The 20,131-nt window shown below is 41.7% G+C and overlaps 1 protein-coding gene across 2 annotated transcripts in view; it reads left to right on the top strand.

Moving 5' to 3' along the window:
- The first annotated feature begins 3,618 nt into the window (after positions 1–3,618).
- Positions 3,619–20,131, top strand: part of etv6 (ETS variant transcription factor 6) — a 34,406-nt gene continuing 17,893 nt past the window's right edge. The window contains exons 1-2 of one of the 2 annotated variants that reach the window (XM_086201084.1): positions 3,619–4,027; positions 10,744–10,870. In XM_086201084.1, the coding sequence (XP_086057210.1) occupies positions 3,998–4,027; positions 10,744–10,870 (157 nt within the window). In that variant the 5' untranslated portion in view covers positions 3,619–3,997. Of the gene's footprint in view, positions 4,028–10,740; positions 10,871–20,131 lie in introns of both variants that reach the window. The other variant, XM_086201082.1, reaches the window with a different exon arrangement.

The following is a 20,131-nucleotide window of genomic DNA, read 5'->3' as shown; positions in this document are numbered from 1 at the left end:
AACAAGATAGATAGACAGATCAATAGATATTGATCAGAATTAATGAGAATCATAGTTGACCAACTCTTTTATTCCTCTGATTTCTTAAGGTTGAAGCCTTTTTTTTAAGAAATAAAATACTCTTGGATTAATCATAAAATAATTACATATTAATATTGAATCACAAACATTTCTGATTTTTTTCAGTTTGTAATCTTGTGATTTTTGTTGTTTTGTTTGTTTGTTTTCTCTTTTACAGTTGATGTAAGAGATTACATTTGCCACTTCTGAAAATCTGATTACACTAATCTCATTTATATAATCTATCACTCCCACCACAAAAACCCAGCAGTTTTCATCCATGTGTCTTGCCAGCAGTTCCTTCTGTTTCGGGGAAATGGTGAAATTTAATTCAGTATCTATTTATTCCAATAGCCATGTAGCAGTTTGGTCAAGTAGCTTCCGAAAGAACTCATATCAGCTGCACATGACGGCGGCTCTGCATCCCTAAAAAAACAACAGACCTGTGGACATGTCACCTAATAAAGTACATCTCTTGTTCATTGTGGTTTTCAGTTCCCTTTTGTGTCAAGTTGGGTCAAAGAAAACAAATCATTTTACATCGCAGATCTACGTTCACGTCTTTCACCTGCCGTTCTGGTTCAGCGTTTGCCATTTGCACGAACTTCCTGTGTATTATTGTAGTATTGAACAAGACTGCAGTGTATTGAGAGGTGGTTCTAATATTTTGGTCAATGTGTTGGCATATACCAGAAGGACAGAACATAAGGAACACTTGTCACTGCTGGATTATGGTATCAGAAACATTAAAAAATGATGACCTTTCTAAAACTGAAGCCGTCATATCAGCTTTCACGACGCCGCACGCAGAGCGGAGCTTCGCTCTCTCGCAGAGCTTCATACCACGCTATCAGTTGTTGAAGAGTTCAACCCCAAGACCTTTGATAGATGAGGAAACTTTGGACCGAAATCGACGTCATCACCCCACCGGATGAGAGGATATGAATCCATTACCTCATCATATTTGAACTTGAACGCATGGAAACAAAAGACAAGAGGAATCGAAAGGAAAGTAGAAGTGAGGTGAAATAATTCAGTGAACAAATATTCATCAACTCAAATCAATCACCTCATGTGAGAAAAGGCGAAGGAAGAAGAGCTCATCATTCTAAACCTTCCTCTTTTTTCATCACCGAGTTTATAAAGCTTTATAAACGCAATGCCTTTTCTGTAAACTAACTCACAACTGATAATTACAGACAGCTACCACTGGTCTATCAACAAGCAGACGCAATCTATAACACAAATTTAATGCAGCCCAATACAATTCAATTCTGTGTGAAATGCACATTTCCTTCCACTGTAAAAATAACAAATAACTATTTATTTTTTGAAAGTACAACTGGACGAGAGTTAACATCCACGCCAAGGAAGATTATACCATGGGAGTCCATATAGGTGATTTTATACAATTAAAAAAAAAAAATTAAAGTTAGAAACAAAAAAGAATCCACATTTGAAGCATTTTGATCCTCGACCCCTGAGTGTAAACTAATGTGGAAGCTTGTGGTGGAGTAAAACTGAATATAACTTTACCTGTGTGTGTCTTGTGTTTGCTGCCCCCTTGTGGCCAAAAATATATAAGTATTTATTCTGGTGCTGATCCTGAATCAGTTCACACATCAGTGGGCACCTGCTCGTAAACTTCAACACTCAAATGGGTTTTGGGGGAAATTAATTTTTGTTAAAGTGTAACATGATGCTGCCCCATCTATTTTAATAAGAGACCAACAAATCTCACATAAATGCATCAGCTACTTTCAAGAATGATATAGTGCTTATCATTCATAACACACCTGTGTTTTTAAATCTCGGACCTTTAAGACAACGTGATGGAGGGAACAGCAAAGTAAAAAGAAAAACCAAAGCAACAAAAACCTTTATTTATTCAGGTGGTCGTGTCATGGCTGTTGCTTCATGTATGTCAACAATAGGGGACGCCAGGGACAGTTGTACCGCCTTCAGTTCCCCACAACAGAGAGAATCTGGTTTCGCCCACGTTCAGTTGGACTTCTCGTTGCGCAACAATGGCAACACATTTGATTCTTTATCTCTTCAGCAAACATTTCTACCTTTTCGATCGGATATTTATTTCATATTTGACACAGAGCTACAGACTGGATTTACTGTAGTCATGCATTGTTGTAGCCCTGTAAGCTAAATTACTAACGTGTCAAACTACAAAATGTGACAGCAGTAGAGAGGCGAGTAGGTAGTATAAATATACTGCAAAACGCGCAATGAGACAGAGTGAAGTTAGCTTTGCTCCTCGCTTGGCTTATCTTAAAAATGCTCAGAAAAAAATCTCATTGACAGTCCACACAAAACCATAATAATAATAATAATAATAATAATAATGAAATGTTGGTGATTTTATTTTGAGAAGAACCAGAAGTGATTTTGTCAGCAAACGGATCCAGCAAGGAAGACACTGCATTTCTGCAGTTTTCAAACATAAGTCCCTTTAAATAATTACAAAAAAAAAGCAGCTTTCAGTTTTTAAGCGCCAGTTTTGAAAGACACTCCCATGCCACATTAGAGAAGCATCTTCTGTGCATAGTTGTGAAAATGGTCTGCTTTTTTGTTTCTTCTATTCTTTTTTTTAACCGTTTGTTACATTTTTATGTTTTTTTTGTGTTTTATTTTGTCTTACTTTATTCTTCTCCTGTGGAACAGTTGCATCGCTTTGAAAAGAGAACCTAAGAATGGAGAATAAATCTATAAAATACTAATAATTATATTTATCATGAACCTTGACTGGCGACCCATCCAGGGTGAACCCTGCCTCTCACCCAATGTCAGCTTGGATAGGCTCCAGCCCCCCCCCCCCCCAATAAGCAGTATAGAAAATGGACGAATGGGTAGATTTCAACTATCACTGCAAATACTTCCAATTTGTCCAAATGAAGGTAACTCGGGCAACTTAATATCTCACTTCTACTATGTTCTCTAAAGCGCCATCTTCTGGCAGAATTATGTGGATCATTTGAATCACTGTGAAAAGTTTTTAGAAACACACAAAATGTAATTTCCTTTTTTGCGACACATTCACATTTAACTTAAAACCCCCTCTACATTTAAACTGAAACACAACCAAAGTCACCTCCGCGTTATTTTCGTGTACATTTACATTTGTTTCCAATACTCTGCTTATTTAAACATCATTTCATTGCTCAATCAACTTAAGAATTTAAATTTTTTCTTCAGTTTTTGAGTCAACTCGGAAACTTGTGTTACAACTGCCCCCGGTCTCCCCCCCTAATTACTGATAGTAACATGTGAATATCATGGTAATAAATAAGGCTCCAACTTTGCACCTGTGCACATTCTTTTTTTTATCACGCAAATTGTGTTTTTAGGAGTGTGTCGGTGTGTGTGGTTGTGTAACCGCGTTCACATGAAGCTCTGATCGGGGAAGAAATAAAGAGAGAAGCAGCTCGCGCGATTTCCTGCTTCGGGTTTCCCTTTAAAAAGGGGCAAGGCTCAATGCTGGGAATTCACGTCATTTCGCCGTTTTACACACATCCAGATCAATGAGAGAGAGAGAGAGAGAGAGAGAAGAGAGAGAGAGACACACACACAAAGAGAGTGAGTGAGAGAGAGACACACACACACACAAAGGGAGAGTGTGAGAGAGAGAGAGAGAGAGATGTCGCTCTCTCTCTTCAGTCTTGCTCTTCCAGGAAGGGATTATTAACCAGTGCGCTGCCGACATGTGAGGAGAAAACACACGCAGACAAAAGAAGTTTTCACGCCGACAGCCGCGCCATGGACCCGGCCAGCACATAGACAAAAGCAGCGGGCTTCATGACCAAAAAGCAACTTGTCCCACAAGTACACGCCGCGCAGACGGACTGGCGCTCCCGCAGCTGGGTTTCTGTAGGAGAGAACCGGAGATACCGAGGAAAAGTGGACGGAGAGAAGTTGACGGGAGACCATGTCTGAATCCTCCCCCGCTGCCACCAAGGTAACACACCGGGCTCTCTGCTGTCGTCTCTGGTAGGGCTCACATTGTTGCACGTATCTGAAGAGTGCATCCAGCGGAGGCGCGTTTGTTTGGCCAGTCATCTGTTGCTCGCCTCTCCACGCTGCCTTCCACTTCGCCTCCACTCCGCTGCGAGCAAGTCGTGACTGTCCGTGACACGCTAAACGCAACATTTTACCCCGCATGCACCCTCTTCGAAAGTCACCAAAGCCGGTGGGCGACCATCTGCCCTGCACATCACGAATTTATAATCGGCGAGACGGGGAAAACAAGATGTTTGTCGGAGGAGCTGCAGATGTTCAGGTCTGTCGAAATGCTGCAACTCGTGCAGGAGCTGCAAACAGCTGCAGATCTGACAGGTTTCTGCTCGTCTCCTGCCCGAGTGATCGAATACTCGTGACAACGCTCGGCTGATATTCGAATGTTTTGACGTGGTTCGGCAGTGTGGGAGTCGCCAGAATACATGACTAACCACAATTAACCATAACTAATTTCTGATATCCACTCACTTGTTTTGGACATTTATTGAGCATTAAATTAATCTCGAAATAGCCGAATGGAAAACTGATCAATCATTTGGTCATAAAATAAGACTGAACGAATTGTGTAAATACTTATAAAGGCCAAATAATTACAAATGTTCTCTCAAACCAGGCCTTTTTAATAAGACTCCCAGAACTGCAAATAATTATGATGCAACTTAAAATTATTTTTGAATTGTTAACTTTCTTTTGATATTCGGAATGAGTTCTTGATGAGTCGCCACAACCTACTGTTGCTATTTGAGTCAGGTGTGTTGATGTGATTGGCCAGGGCGGGACTCAACTGGAATAAGTGATCAGACAAGAAACGAACTGTAAAAGATGAGGAAAAACTGAAAAAAAAATGCTCATCAAAATGTTGCAGTACACTAAAGTTCTCAAATAACTTTTGTTCATTGGACAGTCACCCGCTTACTTTTCTGTCATAAATTTCAGAGTAGCAAAACCTTCTTCTTAAAAGTCTGAAATCAGGAAATTTTTTCTTGAAAAATGATTTATCAATTATCATAACAGTAGGTAATTACAAATTTTCTTTCAGCAAATTAACTGTCAAAAAATAAATTTCACACACTTATGAGGCCTCTGTATTTGAAACGTGTCACGACAAATGCCCGCAGAATTTATCTGAACATACGATACAGAAGATTATAAATTGATCAGTTAAATCGCTACAATACTTTAATGTTGGGTCAAGACACTAAAGTGTGGAAATTTTTTTACAGAAAATGCAGAAATAATACTAAAACCATGAGTTATTGCAATGTTTTTCAAAAATAAAACATAAGTCATGATATAAACAATTGTAGCACCTTATAAAAACTTTTCCGGATCAATTGTGTAACTTAGGGATACACGGGTTCTGAAATTGTCACATTATTCTAACCACAACAATTTACTGTAATACCTTCGTCACGGTATCAGACTCCCCTGGAGAGAAAGTGCTCTGGCCATTTGAATAGCTTACACAGCCCCTCCCCTGTTAGCAAACGTTAGCTTAGCTATCGAGGCAGATAACTCCAGCTAGCTGAAAATCGTTTGCACTGAAGGAAATTAACATCAAATGATAGCAATGTGGGGCAGCATGGCTCAGAGGTAGAATGGCTGTCTAGCAACCCAAGGGCCGCTGGTTTGATCCTATCAGGACCATGTCCAAGTACCCTTGAGCAAGATACTGAGCCCCTAACTCCTGATGGCCATGCAACAGACTGGTGACCCGTCCAGGGTAAACCCCGCCTCTCACCCAATGTCAGCTGAGATAGGCTTCAGCGACTCTAAACGGATAAGCGGTACAGAAAATGGATGGATGGATAATTATAATGTAATGTTGTGCTTTGACACAGCCATGGTCAGAATAGTCACGCAAATGATAGTAAACAGATGCTAGTACTTACATACTAGGACATGGGCTTAGCTAATGATAGTGATTTGTAGTGAGGTGGCTAACGGGCTAACAGACCAACCAAGTAAACTACAGTTCGCTGAAAGGGGGCAGCAACAGCAGCTTTCGTTGAGTTTTTGACTCGTCCAATCTGCCAGAGTTAGACATGCTTATTTACACAGGCGACATGTCAGTGCTGCTGTTACGCCTGTCCAGTTTCACAAACTTGCTCGGTTTCTGTCTGTGGTGGTTGTCCCTCGGTGTCTATGTTTCTATCATGTTATTGAGCATTTGTTGCTGGATTTTGTCCTTTGCTGTTCGTTGTAGTGATAAAGAGTCTCTGTTTTTGTTGTTGTTTTTTTATTTTGAAAATGTTACGTATCCACTTTGCCGCTTATGTGGGGGCTTCCTGTCTGGTACAGTTTGCCCTTTACAAATTGATGCGCCATCCATCAAAAATAGCCTCACTGTGTCGGTGTGTGGATTACAATCGTTGTTTTTGCCCGAGTCCAACCAATTTTACAATAGGCAATACTTAAATAATTAGATAAATTGTTCACATTTTTAAGTACTAATAGAACGACATATTAACATACAGTGGCCACTGATGTTCAAAGTTAATGTTCTTAGTTGTTTCAAAATTAAATTATTTTGTCTAATGGCAGAATATGTTTTTTTTTTATTTTCTCTTATAAACAAAGCCAGAATTAACAACAAGTAACAAATAAAGGATATGCAATACCGTAGTATGCTTTTCCAAGATCATACTGTCAAAACCCAGCACATCCCTAATCTGAATATTTGTGAATTACAGCTCAATGTGTTTTTATTTAAAGTTATTAGAAGGTTTATTGCTGCTGGTCAAATTCTTATCCTCATTTGTGTTTTGGCCATTCATTCCTGAATCAATGATAAAAAAGAATCCCAATTCCAGGATAAAAACGTATAATACAAACCAGTGCTGTAGATGTTGGATTTAGTTGTTTAACAAAACAAAATTAAAACTTAAAAAATGGGAAAATGTTCTAGTTTTGAACATAGGGTTTCTGATGGAATATCTTTGATATCTATTGGCGAGACAACACAAGATACTGGAAGAACTTCTCCACATTGTGGAGAGTTTACAAATAAATTAAAGGAAATATCTTGTGTAACTTTTAACTGATATAAAGGCTGGTTGTGGTTAAAATGAGAACATGGCATCAGTGCTATCTGGGAAGTCAAGGTCAGCCCGATAGAGCAGAAAACAATGCGACAAAGTGAAATATGGCGTTAGATCTCTGGTCATTACGGAGTCTGATGTCATTCTGAGGAATGATCTTCACTCTGAAGTTTCCTCTTCAGCAGAGTGCAGACGCAACTCCCCCTCACCTTCATGCTGCAGCCCAGATCTGTCAAAAATCACTTTTCCTATTTCTGCAGTGTCTTTATCATGAGCTTTGTCTCGCCTTTCCTCCAACTTGACCCAACTCCTGGCTGCAGCAGAAGTGAGGAGGAGACAGACTAAGTAGAAAGTGGCTCTAAAGGTCTGTCTGGAGCTGCACAAAGGGGGGTGAACCTTCGCATGTGAAAGGAGGAAATAGACTGAAAGATGATTACTTGGCTTCCACAGGAAATTCCTGGTACATAGAGTTGGCGTGCAGCAGGTCTCAGAGTGATGGGTGGTGACAGCGGGCTAAGAGGAGGGAAAAAAACAAACCGAAGCAAAAACTGAGCATCGTTGCCTAAAGGTGGCTTCATTTGTAAGAATGGAAACCAGTCAACAGAGTGACCACAGACTGGAAAACCTCATACCTAAACCTTGGTTGTATAGCACAATAGCAGGCTCCCAGTGTGCTGCAGCATTCATCTCATTCTTCTCATTTCCTAAACACGGGCTCAGGACCTGCAGCTGGGTCACGTCAGATTTTATTTGGGTTGCCATTCAGCTTGGCGAAGGAATGAGCCCCAAAACGTGGAAGCACGTTAGCATTGTTGAACATCTTTTTTCCTTGTCACAAAGTCAGCAGGGTAATTTGCTAAGTGCCACAAATAAAATCTGCGGTTTGCTTAGCTGAAGATATTTTGTATGTTTTGTACATAATGAAATATATCAATAAAAACTGAGTATTTATGTGTCTTAAAAATTATGGCTAAATGAGTTAGTAGGGGTTATTGTGGACATTAAACATCGTCCAGTGCAAAGCTATTACTGTTGACGTAGTCAAGCCTTCATGGAGTTGTTAATAGCATAACGTTAGCTTTGTGCTCCGAATGATTGTATCTGATGTTCAGTTGTTTAGGTTATCTTACTGAACAAAATCTGTATCATAAATCATAGATTAAAATCAATCTCTGACTTTGATAAGAGATGCATCAGTGTGGTGCAGATGCTAGATTGAGTACGTCGGTTCGGGTTTTCCTCCTTCATCTTTGATTATTCATATAATTCCCTCTTGTTATCCAGTTGTGTTCTATCAAAAATGTTTTTGAATTGGATCCTGAAGTAGATACTGATAAACTTCTTCAACTGAAGTAACAGGGTTTATTGAAGCAACGGAATTATTAACAACAATAATAAGCTGAGCAATCAGAACGAAATTGCAGCACAGCTAAAATACAACAAAAGCGATGGCATAACACGAAACACTCGTGAGAACATGGAGGCAGGTTCAGGAGATGACGTCGTGTTCTTTGGCACTACGATTACTATGCCTTCCTCCATGACTTCTTCGTGGCTCTTCGTGGCTGGGATGGCTCTGGCTCCTCAGATTGTCCACGTCATATCCCTGAGGCTCTTCACCAGCATAGGATTCTGTACCTGTTGAAGGCTGCCAGGTCCACAATCTATTTTCATGGCTGCCCGATTTAGTCTCTCCCACAACGTGGCCTCGAATTCCACGCTGCGTTTTGTGAGGAGCGAACAGAAATGACACGATAAAGTGATAAAACTTTGGATCGAGGAACAGATTTTGAAGTGGTTGGACAAATATGATGACGTCACTGAAATGGTTACATCCAGCACATCATGGTGGATGGCCTGGTGCTGCTCCTCAGAACCGTTGTGGATACGCAGTTCCTCAGGCTGCTGGGGAGCCACAGTTGACACCACCGGCAGGTCTGATGGTTTGATGGAAGGCTGAAGGCCACATTTCAGTCTGCCTCTTCCTCCTTAATGGAGGGTTGGTTGCTCTATTATTTGGCACGTGGTGAAGGAGCCACATCGACTAGGGTTTCACGCTCAAATCTTCCTCTTACACAACAATGTATAATCTTTATTGTCTCACCGATAAAAAAACTACTTTAGATATACTGCAGACTGTCACAATAAAAGCCCCTTCACAGATTGAGTTGATTTTATATGATTAGAGCTCTGAGGACTTTATTGTAGTTTATTATTTTATACCTGGCTTTAAGAGGAAGTAAACTTTGACTGTATAGCCATTAGATTAAACTTAATTAGAACAAACTTGATGGGAACTAAACAGGAAAGTTAATGCAGTACAAAGAGCTTGTATGGTTAAAATATTTTCCATCATTGAAGTTCAGTGTACATCATGTATTTGTAAAGTTGTCAAATTCTGCATGTTTTCGGATTGTATTATGAGCAGTTTGGGACACAGGACTCTAAAGTTTGAAAATCAGATGTCTAACCCGGTTGTCTGGGGCCTGTGTCCTCTGGGCAGGACAGGGGGTCCTGCTTCCATGCTGAAGGTTCATTGGAAAAGTTGGTCAATAAACACGATACAAACTGTTCCACTGTGTCACTCGTCAGATGTTTTCTGCAGCGCCGCATGGTGTTCTTATACACATATATGACTCTGTCAAAGTTTTCATGCACATGACATACGCAGAATCCTAACATCAGCAAGAATTAAAACACCAAAGCCAGCCAAACATGATGTGACTTCCCCGTGTGACTACAGTTATTCCCCGATTGCTGCCACGCCCCTTGATCCACCTGCAGAGACGGGCCAAGTTTAGTCAGCTTGGCCATGGGGCATTTCAAGGCTGGGTGCCAGTTTCTGAACCCGTTGCAAGATCAAAGTCAGAGCACAAAAATAGGACATCAACACTAGCAATGCTTAGTTGAAGGTAGTTATCAGTTTACTAATGCGTCACGTTATCTTTTGCCAATGGTGTTTATGGATGGATGTAAAACCTGGGGAGGCTGCGATGAAGTGTTTGCCTAAGCCAGGGATACATTTTCCTCACTTTATGATGAGGGTCACGAAGACATTAATTAATAAATGGTTGATTACACTTAAGTAAAGCTTATTCAGCACCCTCGTTCACTTAACTAATGATAAATTAACCCTTATCAGTGTCCTGATTCCTTTTATGGAACAAAAAATGACAACTGTCTTATCAAGCTTTAGAACTTTTCGTTTCATATCATTGTAAGTTTAACTTTTGGACTTCTAGACTATCATTTTAATGCTATTTTTTTTGTTATTTTCTGATTTTCCAGAACATGTTTGTGGTAGAAGATGTTGGGACACATCCTTTCTCTCATTACCAGTTCAAAAACTGTGCATCTGTTACTGGAGAGATGAACAAATTTCCAGAGTGACACGTGCTGAAGCATGTGTGGCATCCTGGATATTGGTATTTCCACAGTTGAACAGGCCTGTGTGTCCGTTTATCAGAGGTGTGTGTTGTGTTGAGTTCAAGGCTTTCTGCTACTGTGGGTGCACCGTGAGGTGAGGTGAGGTGGTGTGTGGCTGTTTGGGTTCAGGACCGGTGCGTTGTGGCGCTTTGTGAGCCATGCTTTGTGTCTCTGTGTCTATTCATAGCAGGAGAGGCGCTCTTTCAGTCCTTCCGCAAACTCGCTGCCAAACTCCACTTCCTCCCCCGTCCATGCTCCCGCCGCGAGGCCAGCCAGCCGAATGGAGGACAAGCCCGCCAGGCTGCCTGCACACCTGCGTGAGTCACACACACGCTCACTCACACACATTCATGTCTGTCACTGTTTTGTGTTGAGGTCACCTGCCAATCAAACCCTTTGGGCGGGCCTAACGCTATCTTTGGGTGTCCTGTAAAGACAGTTAGCAGCTTCAAGTCAAGACTTGCGTGTGTGTGCGCACACACACACCCACACACACACACACACACACTCCATGCTGCTGGGAGGCGTTGAAGCAGATCTGGGGTCAGACACCTGAACCTCCATGTCCACTAGACCAGAACTGACAGACCTGCAGCACTGGAATAACCAGCAGTCAGGTGCACATGATACAGTACAGAAATCAGAGGGACTGCATTGAAAAAGTGGCCAGCATGGTATGATGGTCGCATCTGAGCTCTACATCTTTTGCCGCTGATGTGCCTGTGAAAGCCAAGTAGATCGAAAGAATTTCAATCAATTTCTGAACCTCCCAACTGTTGAATTACTGGTATGTCCAGAGCACCAGCTTGGTGATGAATGAAGTGAATGACGTGAGAACCAAAGGTGATGAAATGCTCTCTGCTGTTGAATATCTCACAGTGAATGTGCGAAATCTGCTGTCACAGCATTAATTCAACGAACGCACAGGAGTTGGGAATTCAGTAAAGAATTGGTGTGTGTGTACCCCCCCCCCCCCTTTAGATCAGCATCTCAGTTTTTCAGAAATTCAAATAGTGCCGATTGGAAGCTACTTTGGAAAACACAGCCAAGTGGAGATTTGTAGGCAGGAGACAGGGCAATAATGACAAACATGAATAAGAAGTGAAGTGGGTTGGTTTTAAGCATTTAAAAGACGACATCAGCACATCCTTGGTCTGGAGGTTTTTGCTCCTGCAGCCTCGCTTTGTCAAACAGATTCAGATAACATCAGTACATTATATGTCCATTTTTTGGAGGATATGTAAGGGCCCTTTTCTACCTACTTCAACAGATGCCCGTAATTGACTGTAGAAAAGGGAAATCTGCGCTAGGAAGCTGGTTGTGCCAGCAGGTGGATCACACAATGACTTTCACTGTAATATACAGAAGAAAAGACAACAATTCTCTACTTACAGGTACACTTTTGAAGAATACTGCATCCAAGGACCATTTTTTACCTGAAAATACCAGTCTTTAAAGAGGCCAAAAGTGTGGACCCCTTCCCAGCAACAAGCATTTATTTCCTTTTAGGTACACACTGGTAGCCCTTTTTGAGAAGATAATGTAAGTAGCTATTTTAAGTCACATGATTTCCCCAACACTTGTGAAGCGTTATTTGTTACTCACCCTAAACTCACCATCCAAAACATCAGTAATTTTCAAGACGGATTATTTTTGAAAATGTTTGTAAAGACGACGTATTTCCTGTTGTGAACTAAGTGATAGTTTCATCGATTAAAAATGCACAATGTGCACCTTCAACTGACTGGCACGTGAAGGTAGCATGGTTAAAGCACAAGATACCGATAGCAGCTGAAAACACACTCATTTAGTGGACTGAAAACATCTGCCGCAGTAGGGCATGGCATGGCATGATCACATTAGCGAATGCTAACGGTAGTTAATGCCTACTTAAATATGGCAGATATTTACAGTGAAAGCAAAATAAATATCATTACGTTAACCTCTCCTTGAAAGGGTTACTGGTTTGTGTGTGTGTGTGTGTGTGTGTGTGTGTGTGTGTGTGTGTGTGTGTGTGTGTGTGTGTGTGTGTGTGTTGTCTGACACTGAGGCTGGCGGGAATGATGAAACTCTCCTTTCTCAAACAAACCAAAAAGAAATGGCTAGCGTGAGCACAGTGACTAATCAAAATAAAAAACTCAAGTTGCCAATAGCAAATGTGCCTGAAGTGCAGTCAACTAGCGACTGCTGTATCGTGAAGCATTTCTGAGTAAAACAGGATGGAAAGGCAGGACATAACACAAGGAATTTGAATTGCAATGCTGAAAAGTGAACGAATCCAGTGCGTGTCATAATAATAATAATGATAAGGCACTCTGAAGTAAGATTTTTGCTTGCTGCCTTATGCATCTTAGCTCATCGACCTACTGTATATGCATGTTGCTAAAAGTTAAGGATTAGTTGACAGATGAATGCTATGATATTGGCTAAAATAACCTGTGGCAATGATATATTTACGAGACTTACAGTTTTTGCTCTACAAGACAATCTTCTCAACTTCAATCGCTAAAAGCAAGCTAAAAGATAATGCTATGCTATCTACTCACTACACCTTTGACACATGACTTCAACATCGTCAGAGCTAGCTTTATGCTTCCTCTGCTCCTGGTATGACTTGTTTAGCCATTTGTTAGCCACCAACATCTCTAAAACATGAAAATCCATCTCATTTCAGCGTGGTACAAACAACAAAGAAGATTATCGTTATTAGCTGAAGCTACTGAAGCTGGTATGAGGCTAGCTTCGCATGCTAAGCTAACTGGAAGACATGGCCTCGGAGGCACCTTGGCCTTTTCATCATCTTCTTTGAAACAGAGCGAATGCAGGAAAACAGCAGACAATTCTGGTTCAAAACAAGACTCTTGGATCTGAAACACACAAACCTGTGCTTTCTTTCATTCATTTATCTTTGACAAGAGCTTTGACTGACCCACAGCGCAAAACAAAGATTAGGCGGTGAACCCTGAATATGTATTGAAATATTTCTTGTAAACAAGATGAAGCAACACGGTGACGGCTTGCCAGGGCTTCGGTTGGCTTGCATGGGTTCACCATTGCTTGACCAATGAGAGAGCAGGCGGGGCTGGAGCGCTGCCAAGAGATAGGCTCAACGTTTAAAGAGTAACCCCAAGCTGCTTTGTCCATTACGTCCGTCAATATTTAACCAGTTTATTTTCTTTCCCTTGCAAGTGTGAAGTTCAGGGCTTTCGTGGAGTGTTGGTTTGAGGCTGGTAGATGCTCAAACAAGTTTGAGCGAGGGGTCTCTTGGTGTCTGTGCACGAGTGGAAGTCCTACGTTGTTGTATTCAGATTTCAAACGCTCACTTGTACAGGCTTGACTCTGCAGGTCAGGAAAATGTCTTTTTCCCTTGTCTGTTTATTTTATGGCCGATCCTGGCTAGAATCCACCCCCCCCCCCACGACAAGTCTTTGTCACTGTGCACACGGCACAAAACACCTCCGCTTGTCCTTTCTCCTCCTTCCTATCTAAACATGTGTGTGCTTGGAAATGAGCCCTCCATTAACCCCCACACTCAGTTTTGTCCTGGAGGGGGGGAAGAGACCAAGAGGAGGAGGCAGAGGAGGAGGGTGGGGGTTGGTGGTGGTGGTGGGGAAGACAGAAAGAAAAAGAATGAGGGAGGAAATTGCAGTGTGGGCAGAAATCCGCCTTCTCCATTTCCTGGAGAGGAAGTGGATTAGATGGGGAGCGTTGCAGCCTGCTCCTCACACTAAAGAATGCTAGCAGCCTCAATATTAACTCTTTCAGCCTGATATATTGCTGTTTCTCACACACACACACACACACACACACACACACACACACACACACACACACACTGTAAACCCTATCCAATGAAGAGGCTTAGGAAATAAATTGTCTTTTCTTATCATACCCCCAATACTCTTATTAACTTTATGTTTTCTGGTTTTCAAAGCAGTTGTTTGTTCTGCAAAATCTGTGGTTGCATGATCAGGACGATTTCCTCCGATCACTGGAACATAAAGTATAGCCAAGTGGTAGCAACACCTCGAGCAGTTAAACATCACACCTGTTACTTGTAGGTTTAACAGCTGATTTGTTGGTTTGTTTGTTTGAATTAAACAAACAAACTAGGCAAAGTATTAATTAGTGCTCAGTGTGAAATATCATTTGCAGGCTAAAGAGTTCACAGTAACTGCGCAACAACTCAGAGCCTAAAAAGTTGAGACCTGCTGACTGCTAATTAGCGTAGCAAAATGAGTGGAAGTAAGTGGGAAGTGTTAGCATTACATTGGTGAAAAGTGATCAACCACACTAAAGTAATGTTACTAGGCTTGTGGATAACATTCATAATGAAATGACTTAAAATGCTTAGACATTGTGATTTTTAGAGTTAGACATAGAGCCGGAACTACTTTCCTGACTGGGCGCAAAAAATTGGCGCAACATTTCAAAAGCCACATCACAACTTCTGCCAACAAAGTAGTTCAGGCTGTTGTGAGGGAGGGTGGGGAGGATTACGTCTTTGTGCTAAGCTGCATTAATGCACACAGAAAAAAAAAGCATATTTCCTTAAGGTGGCATGCTCCTTTAAGTGGATATTTACAACAAATAGATTCACTCTGAGGCTGGTGTTAAACTCCCAAATGGACAGGGATGGCTGCAAACGTGTCATCCAAAAAGTACATTTCTTCCCTCCAGTGTTCGTGTTCTGATCTACTGTGACGACCACATTTAACAAAGACATGTTTCTCCACATTCAAGCTAGTCGATGACTACGGACCAACAATATGAACAAAAATGCATGTCTGATAATCCACCGTGATCAAATCTGACGAATAATATATTTGAACAGTCTGAGCAGCAGCAGCTAACAACACCTATGTACACTGACAACAGACCCTCTGATCATGACATTTACATGACATCACTGGCACCCTTGATTATGACGCTCTAATATAGATGTTAAAACAGGTAGGTCTCACCCAACTAGTCTTAAGGAAACCGTACGTGTTAGTTACATACGAATACACAGTGTGTGTACAAGCAGGCTGTTGGGGGTCTTGCTGCTGCACAAATGAAGTCGTGAAGACACACATGACATGGCACCTTCATCCTCTGAGTGGATTATTTATGGGTGTAAAACATGAAGTGTAATATTTTTCAGTAAAAATGAGTGACATACAGTGAAGAAAGAGTAGGGCTCTGTAAATGGATCATAAAAAAAAAAACGCCATGTCCATGGAAACAAGACTGGCTGGTCGTGTTTGTGTCACAGCTGGGTTTGCACTATGCATGCTTGTATGAGTGGGTGGATGAGTATGAGTGAATCTTGTGTCTTTGTGTTTAGCTTGCCAGGAATAGTGTAGGTGTATACAGTGTGTATGAGAGAAGGGGGAGAGAGAGAGAGAGAGAGAGGGAGAAACAGGTACAGTACATGACTGCACCACCCCCCCCCATGTCCTTTGGTCTCTGTCTCACTCTATGTGGTATATCACCCATTTTACTGTTTCAGGGGAATTAGGATCATAAAGTTTGTGTGTGTGTGTGTGTGTGTGTGTGTGTGTGTGTGTGTGTGTGTGTGTGTGTTTGGTCTTTCTGAGGGGAAATTTCCTGCCCCTGGAAGCAGCTCTTGTCCTCAGGAATTTCCTGAGTGGGCAGACGGTGCTTCCTGAATAAATGTTGTTGTTGTTGTTGTCTTGCCTGTGTGTGTGTGTGTGTGTGTGCACGCGCGCTCTGACTCGCTCTCTTTTCTCCTCTGAAAGGGAAACTGTTCTCGCATGCTCGAGAGTGCAGCCCCCTTCTCTTCCTGTTCACGACACACTCCACATGGTGTTTTTAAACAGGTTTTGTGTGTGTGTGTGTGTGTGTGTGTGTGTGTGTAGTTTAACTCCAAATGTCTCAATGAACACACTCACTTCACTGATGAGTGTTGATTTCAGGCTTCTCTTGGTACCTCTATTCTAGTGGATGTTCCCTGTCACACCGGAAGTGTTTTATTTTTCTACGTTTTCACTGGAGCATTTCCATCCAGCCTGGGAACAGTCACTTCAAATAAAAAAAGCCAAATATGATAGAAATCAGAGGCCCAATATCCTGACTTTTGATCCTTAGAATGGGTCCCAAGGCTTGCAAAATGGATTCCTCTCGACACAATTCCATAACAGCCCATCTAGGCAAACAGTTCAATACTACCTCCTTGATATTTAGGCATTATTTTTTTCTTGCTGCAAGTTAACACACAAAATACTATCTTCATTGCACTGTGACGCAGAGAGATGACTTTATTCTATATATTACCTCGCAAATACTAAAAGAGTTTGTTAAATGGCGCAGCTGGGCCGTCCCACAAGGCCTGTGTTGCTGGTGGGACGGTGTTCACTGATACACGGCCGCAGGGCCACCTGAAAATCTTTGGATTGGTTGTGTGACTCATTGTTTCTTCTCACTTCTAGTGAGAAAGACTGTGAGAATGTTGTGTGTCCCTACAAGCAACGACATGATACAAAACCAAAATTCAAAGCCGTCATGCCACTCGCTTGACATGTTGCACGCACAGTTGCTCTGCCTGTCGGTCTACTGTCCGTGTCACTGAAGACGAGAGGTAGCGAAGAATCCCTTCAATGCCGGAAGTCTGCCCACCTCCAGTGCCAGCTGGTGACCCTTTGCCCTTGGTACAAGCTAGCAAAGCTACATCACTATTGAATGGCGGACTCAACTTTAAAGACAGTTGAAGAATAATGGACAACTTTACATTTATCCTCACCTGTTCAAAAAATGTGCTCGTTTCATCTAAACGCCCATCACAAAGACCCAGCTAGTGACAGTTCAACCACAGCGGGAGGTAGGGAACGCCCAGTTTAAAAATGCTGGCGTGAACCGATCGGCAACTGTCCTCACAAAATCTTCTTCTCTTTGAGATTTTTTATTTCACATAATATTGAAAGGGCCACCACTTAGATTTGTTAGCACTTAGGTTTTGCAGCTCTTCTATTTCCAGCTGCATTATGATATATATATATGTGTGTGTGTGTGTGTGTGTGTGTGTGTGTGTATATATATATATATATATATATATATATATATAAAATATAAAGGCGAGTACACAACAGACTCAAATCGCGCCTGGAGTCAGTATTTCATTTGGAATGAGGACACAGTTTTAAAGCAGGCTTTCTGTCCCAAATGTGAGCTCCAAACTGAGGTTACGCAAGTATTTTCCTCAGACCTGACTAAGCTCCTCCAGAGCAACAGAAGACCTTAAACGGCTGTTTTAAGCTAGCAGAACTCTCTGTGACTCGAGAAATGACGTTGACATATAAAAACAGTGGTGATCCTCTTAAATTGACAGGTGATTTCTGGGAATTGTGACACTAAAACCCTGCAGCAAAGAACTTGACCGTAATCCAAACTTTGGATCTGACATCACTGGAACCCGTTTAGCTCTACAAGTTGAAACAAGGAGTGAAAATTTACGATTGAAAAGTCTAGAGAGACACAAGATGAGCTGTTTTGTTTTATCTGTGAAATATATTCAAATGTAACAAAACCAGAAGGTGCAGAGCTTGGGAGTGGTCATAGAGGGATTTCTGTACAGAAAAAAACAATCATTTTGAAGTTACAGGTGTAATTAATTCCCTGAAATTTGTAATTTTAGGCCACAAGACACAACTTTTTCTCTCAATTTAGTTATTTTAAAGCCACAATACATAACTTTTTTTACTTTCTCTATTTCTCGACATGGAAACATTCAATGCTTTCAGTGTGTGTGTGTGTGTGTGTGTGTGTGTGTGGGGGGGGGGTGTTCAGACAGGCCTTTTGATTGATTCAGTTAACAAATTTCTTTGGAGCTTCTGCATTTTATGAAAAAAGAAAAAAAAAAGTTGGCTCCTGAACAAAAGGAAGAGTGGCAGTTGATGCTGGATTCAGGAACTAACCTACAAGAGCTGGCTTGCTCCTGCACTCGACAACAAACAATCTGAAACAGGTCGCGCTACTTCCTGGCCATAAAAGTTCTGTGTGATTGATGATGTGTTTTATGTTTGTTTTGACTGGATGAAGTCCAGTTCTGCTGGAAGGGGACAAGCGCATGCATGCTCGTAGAGGAAGTGGAGGATGAATATGAAGTGGTGGTGGTGGTGGTGGTGGTGGAGGGGGGGCTTGTTCCCTTGACTGAAAAGTAAAAGTAGTTGGTTTTCCCCGGCCGCACCCACCTGAGGGGCAATCTATGTAAATGGAGGCAAAGACAACTGAGGGAGATGTGAGGATGAGCAGAGGAAATGTGTTGCTCTCATACCCACATGTGCCTGAGTCAGGGTGTCAAGAAGGTCACGGCCAGCCCTCCCCCCTTCTTTCTCCTCCTCCTCCTCCGTCTGCATAAAGAAAAATTTTCTCTACTCAGATAGCAAGACCAATATCCGCCTACTTCTGCTTTGAGAGGGAAGGCAAACATTTACAGAACGGAGTGACTAAGGAGCTTCGAGCTCCACCAATGCAGCCGGGCTTTTTTTTTTGCGTTGTTGTTTATTTATAGCTCATTCACAGCTGTTGTGTGCCTGTCTGCGTGTAAATAAAGTTTTTCAATGTTCCAATATGACTCAAAATGAAACGTGCAGTTATTTTCCACCTTCATGATTAAAAACAAAAGCAAACAGGCAGCCAAGGAATGTGTGTCGTGCTGAACACTGACAGCTGTTCTTCAATATTTTGTTTTGTTTTAATAAGACTCTTTTTATGCCCAATACAGCCATCAGCATGTACTTCCATCATGCATACAGCTTCTACAGCCGTACTTTTACTATTTATTTTTATATTCTACTATGTGATGGTGCTGTTCTTGTTTTTTTGAAAAATCTTTCTTTTGGGATTTTGCAATATTTAGAAAGAGCAGTGCAAAAAGAACAAACCCCACCCAACGTCATCTCACAACTTGTAACAATGGAAAGGGAAACGGCAAGAAAAGAAAAAAATTAAGTAATAATAATAATAATGAGTGGAAACTGCTTTAAAAGGCACTGGGGACCACATTCCTCAAACGCACAACAGCCATACTCCACAGAAAGTAGTCCCCACAGAAAACGGCTGTCCTATGCGAATGCAGAGCGGCAAAAATGTTTACGTGTAACGGGCAGGTAAAGGGACACCTGTGCTTTAGACGGGTGGACTTGTTAGTGGCGAGAAGCTGTGCTTGTGTTGGCGCTCGTACCACAGCAGCACCTTCCTCCGCTTCCTACCGCTGCATCAGGCTGATCCTCCCGACAGAGGACGACCTGCCCGTCCTCTACAGCAGGTGAGACACCGACTGGGCATCAGTGTCTCATACAAGCCCCCAACAACATAACCAACCATTCATAACCCTTTACGGCTGACATAAGATGGAAGGCAAGTACCGTGTTGTAATATAGGAGAAAAACATGGGCAAGTTGCTCGAGCCAGCAACAATAATTTGATCCTTCAAGTCACAGGCTTTAATCTGAAGCCTTTGTAACGCATTAAAAAAATAAAATAAATAAATAAATGGCTGCCATTTTGTAATGAAATTCTCGTAGGAACCCCTCAGAGAGTACTTAACATTCTCAAGCTTAAGAAAGAACATCACA

This window comes from Aulostomus chinensis, chromosome 4 (assembly GCF_037954235.1).
Source record: "Aulostomus chinensis isolate RoL2024-O1b breed Wild chromosome 4, RoL_Achi_v1.0, whole genome shotgun sequence".
Taxonomy (NCBI): domain Eukaryota; kingdom Metazoa; phylum Chordata; class Actinopteri; order Syngnathiformes; family Aulostomidae; genus Aulostomus; species Aulostomus chinensis.
The sequence above is the reverse complement of the archived record's forward strand: the minus strand, read 5'-3'. Positions and strand labels throughout refer to the sequence as shown.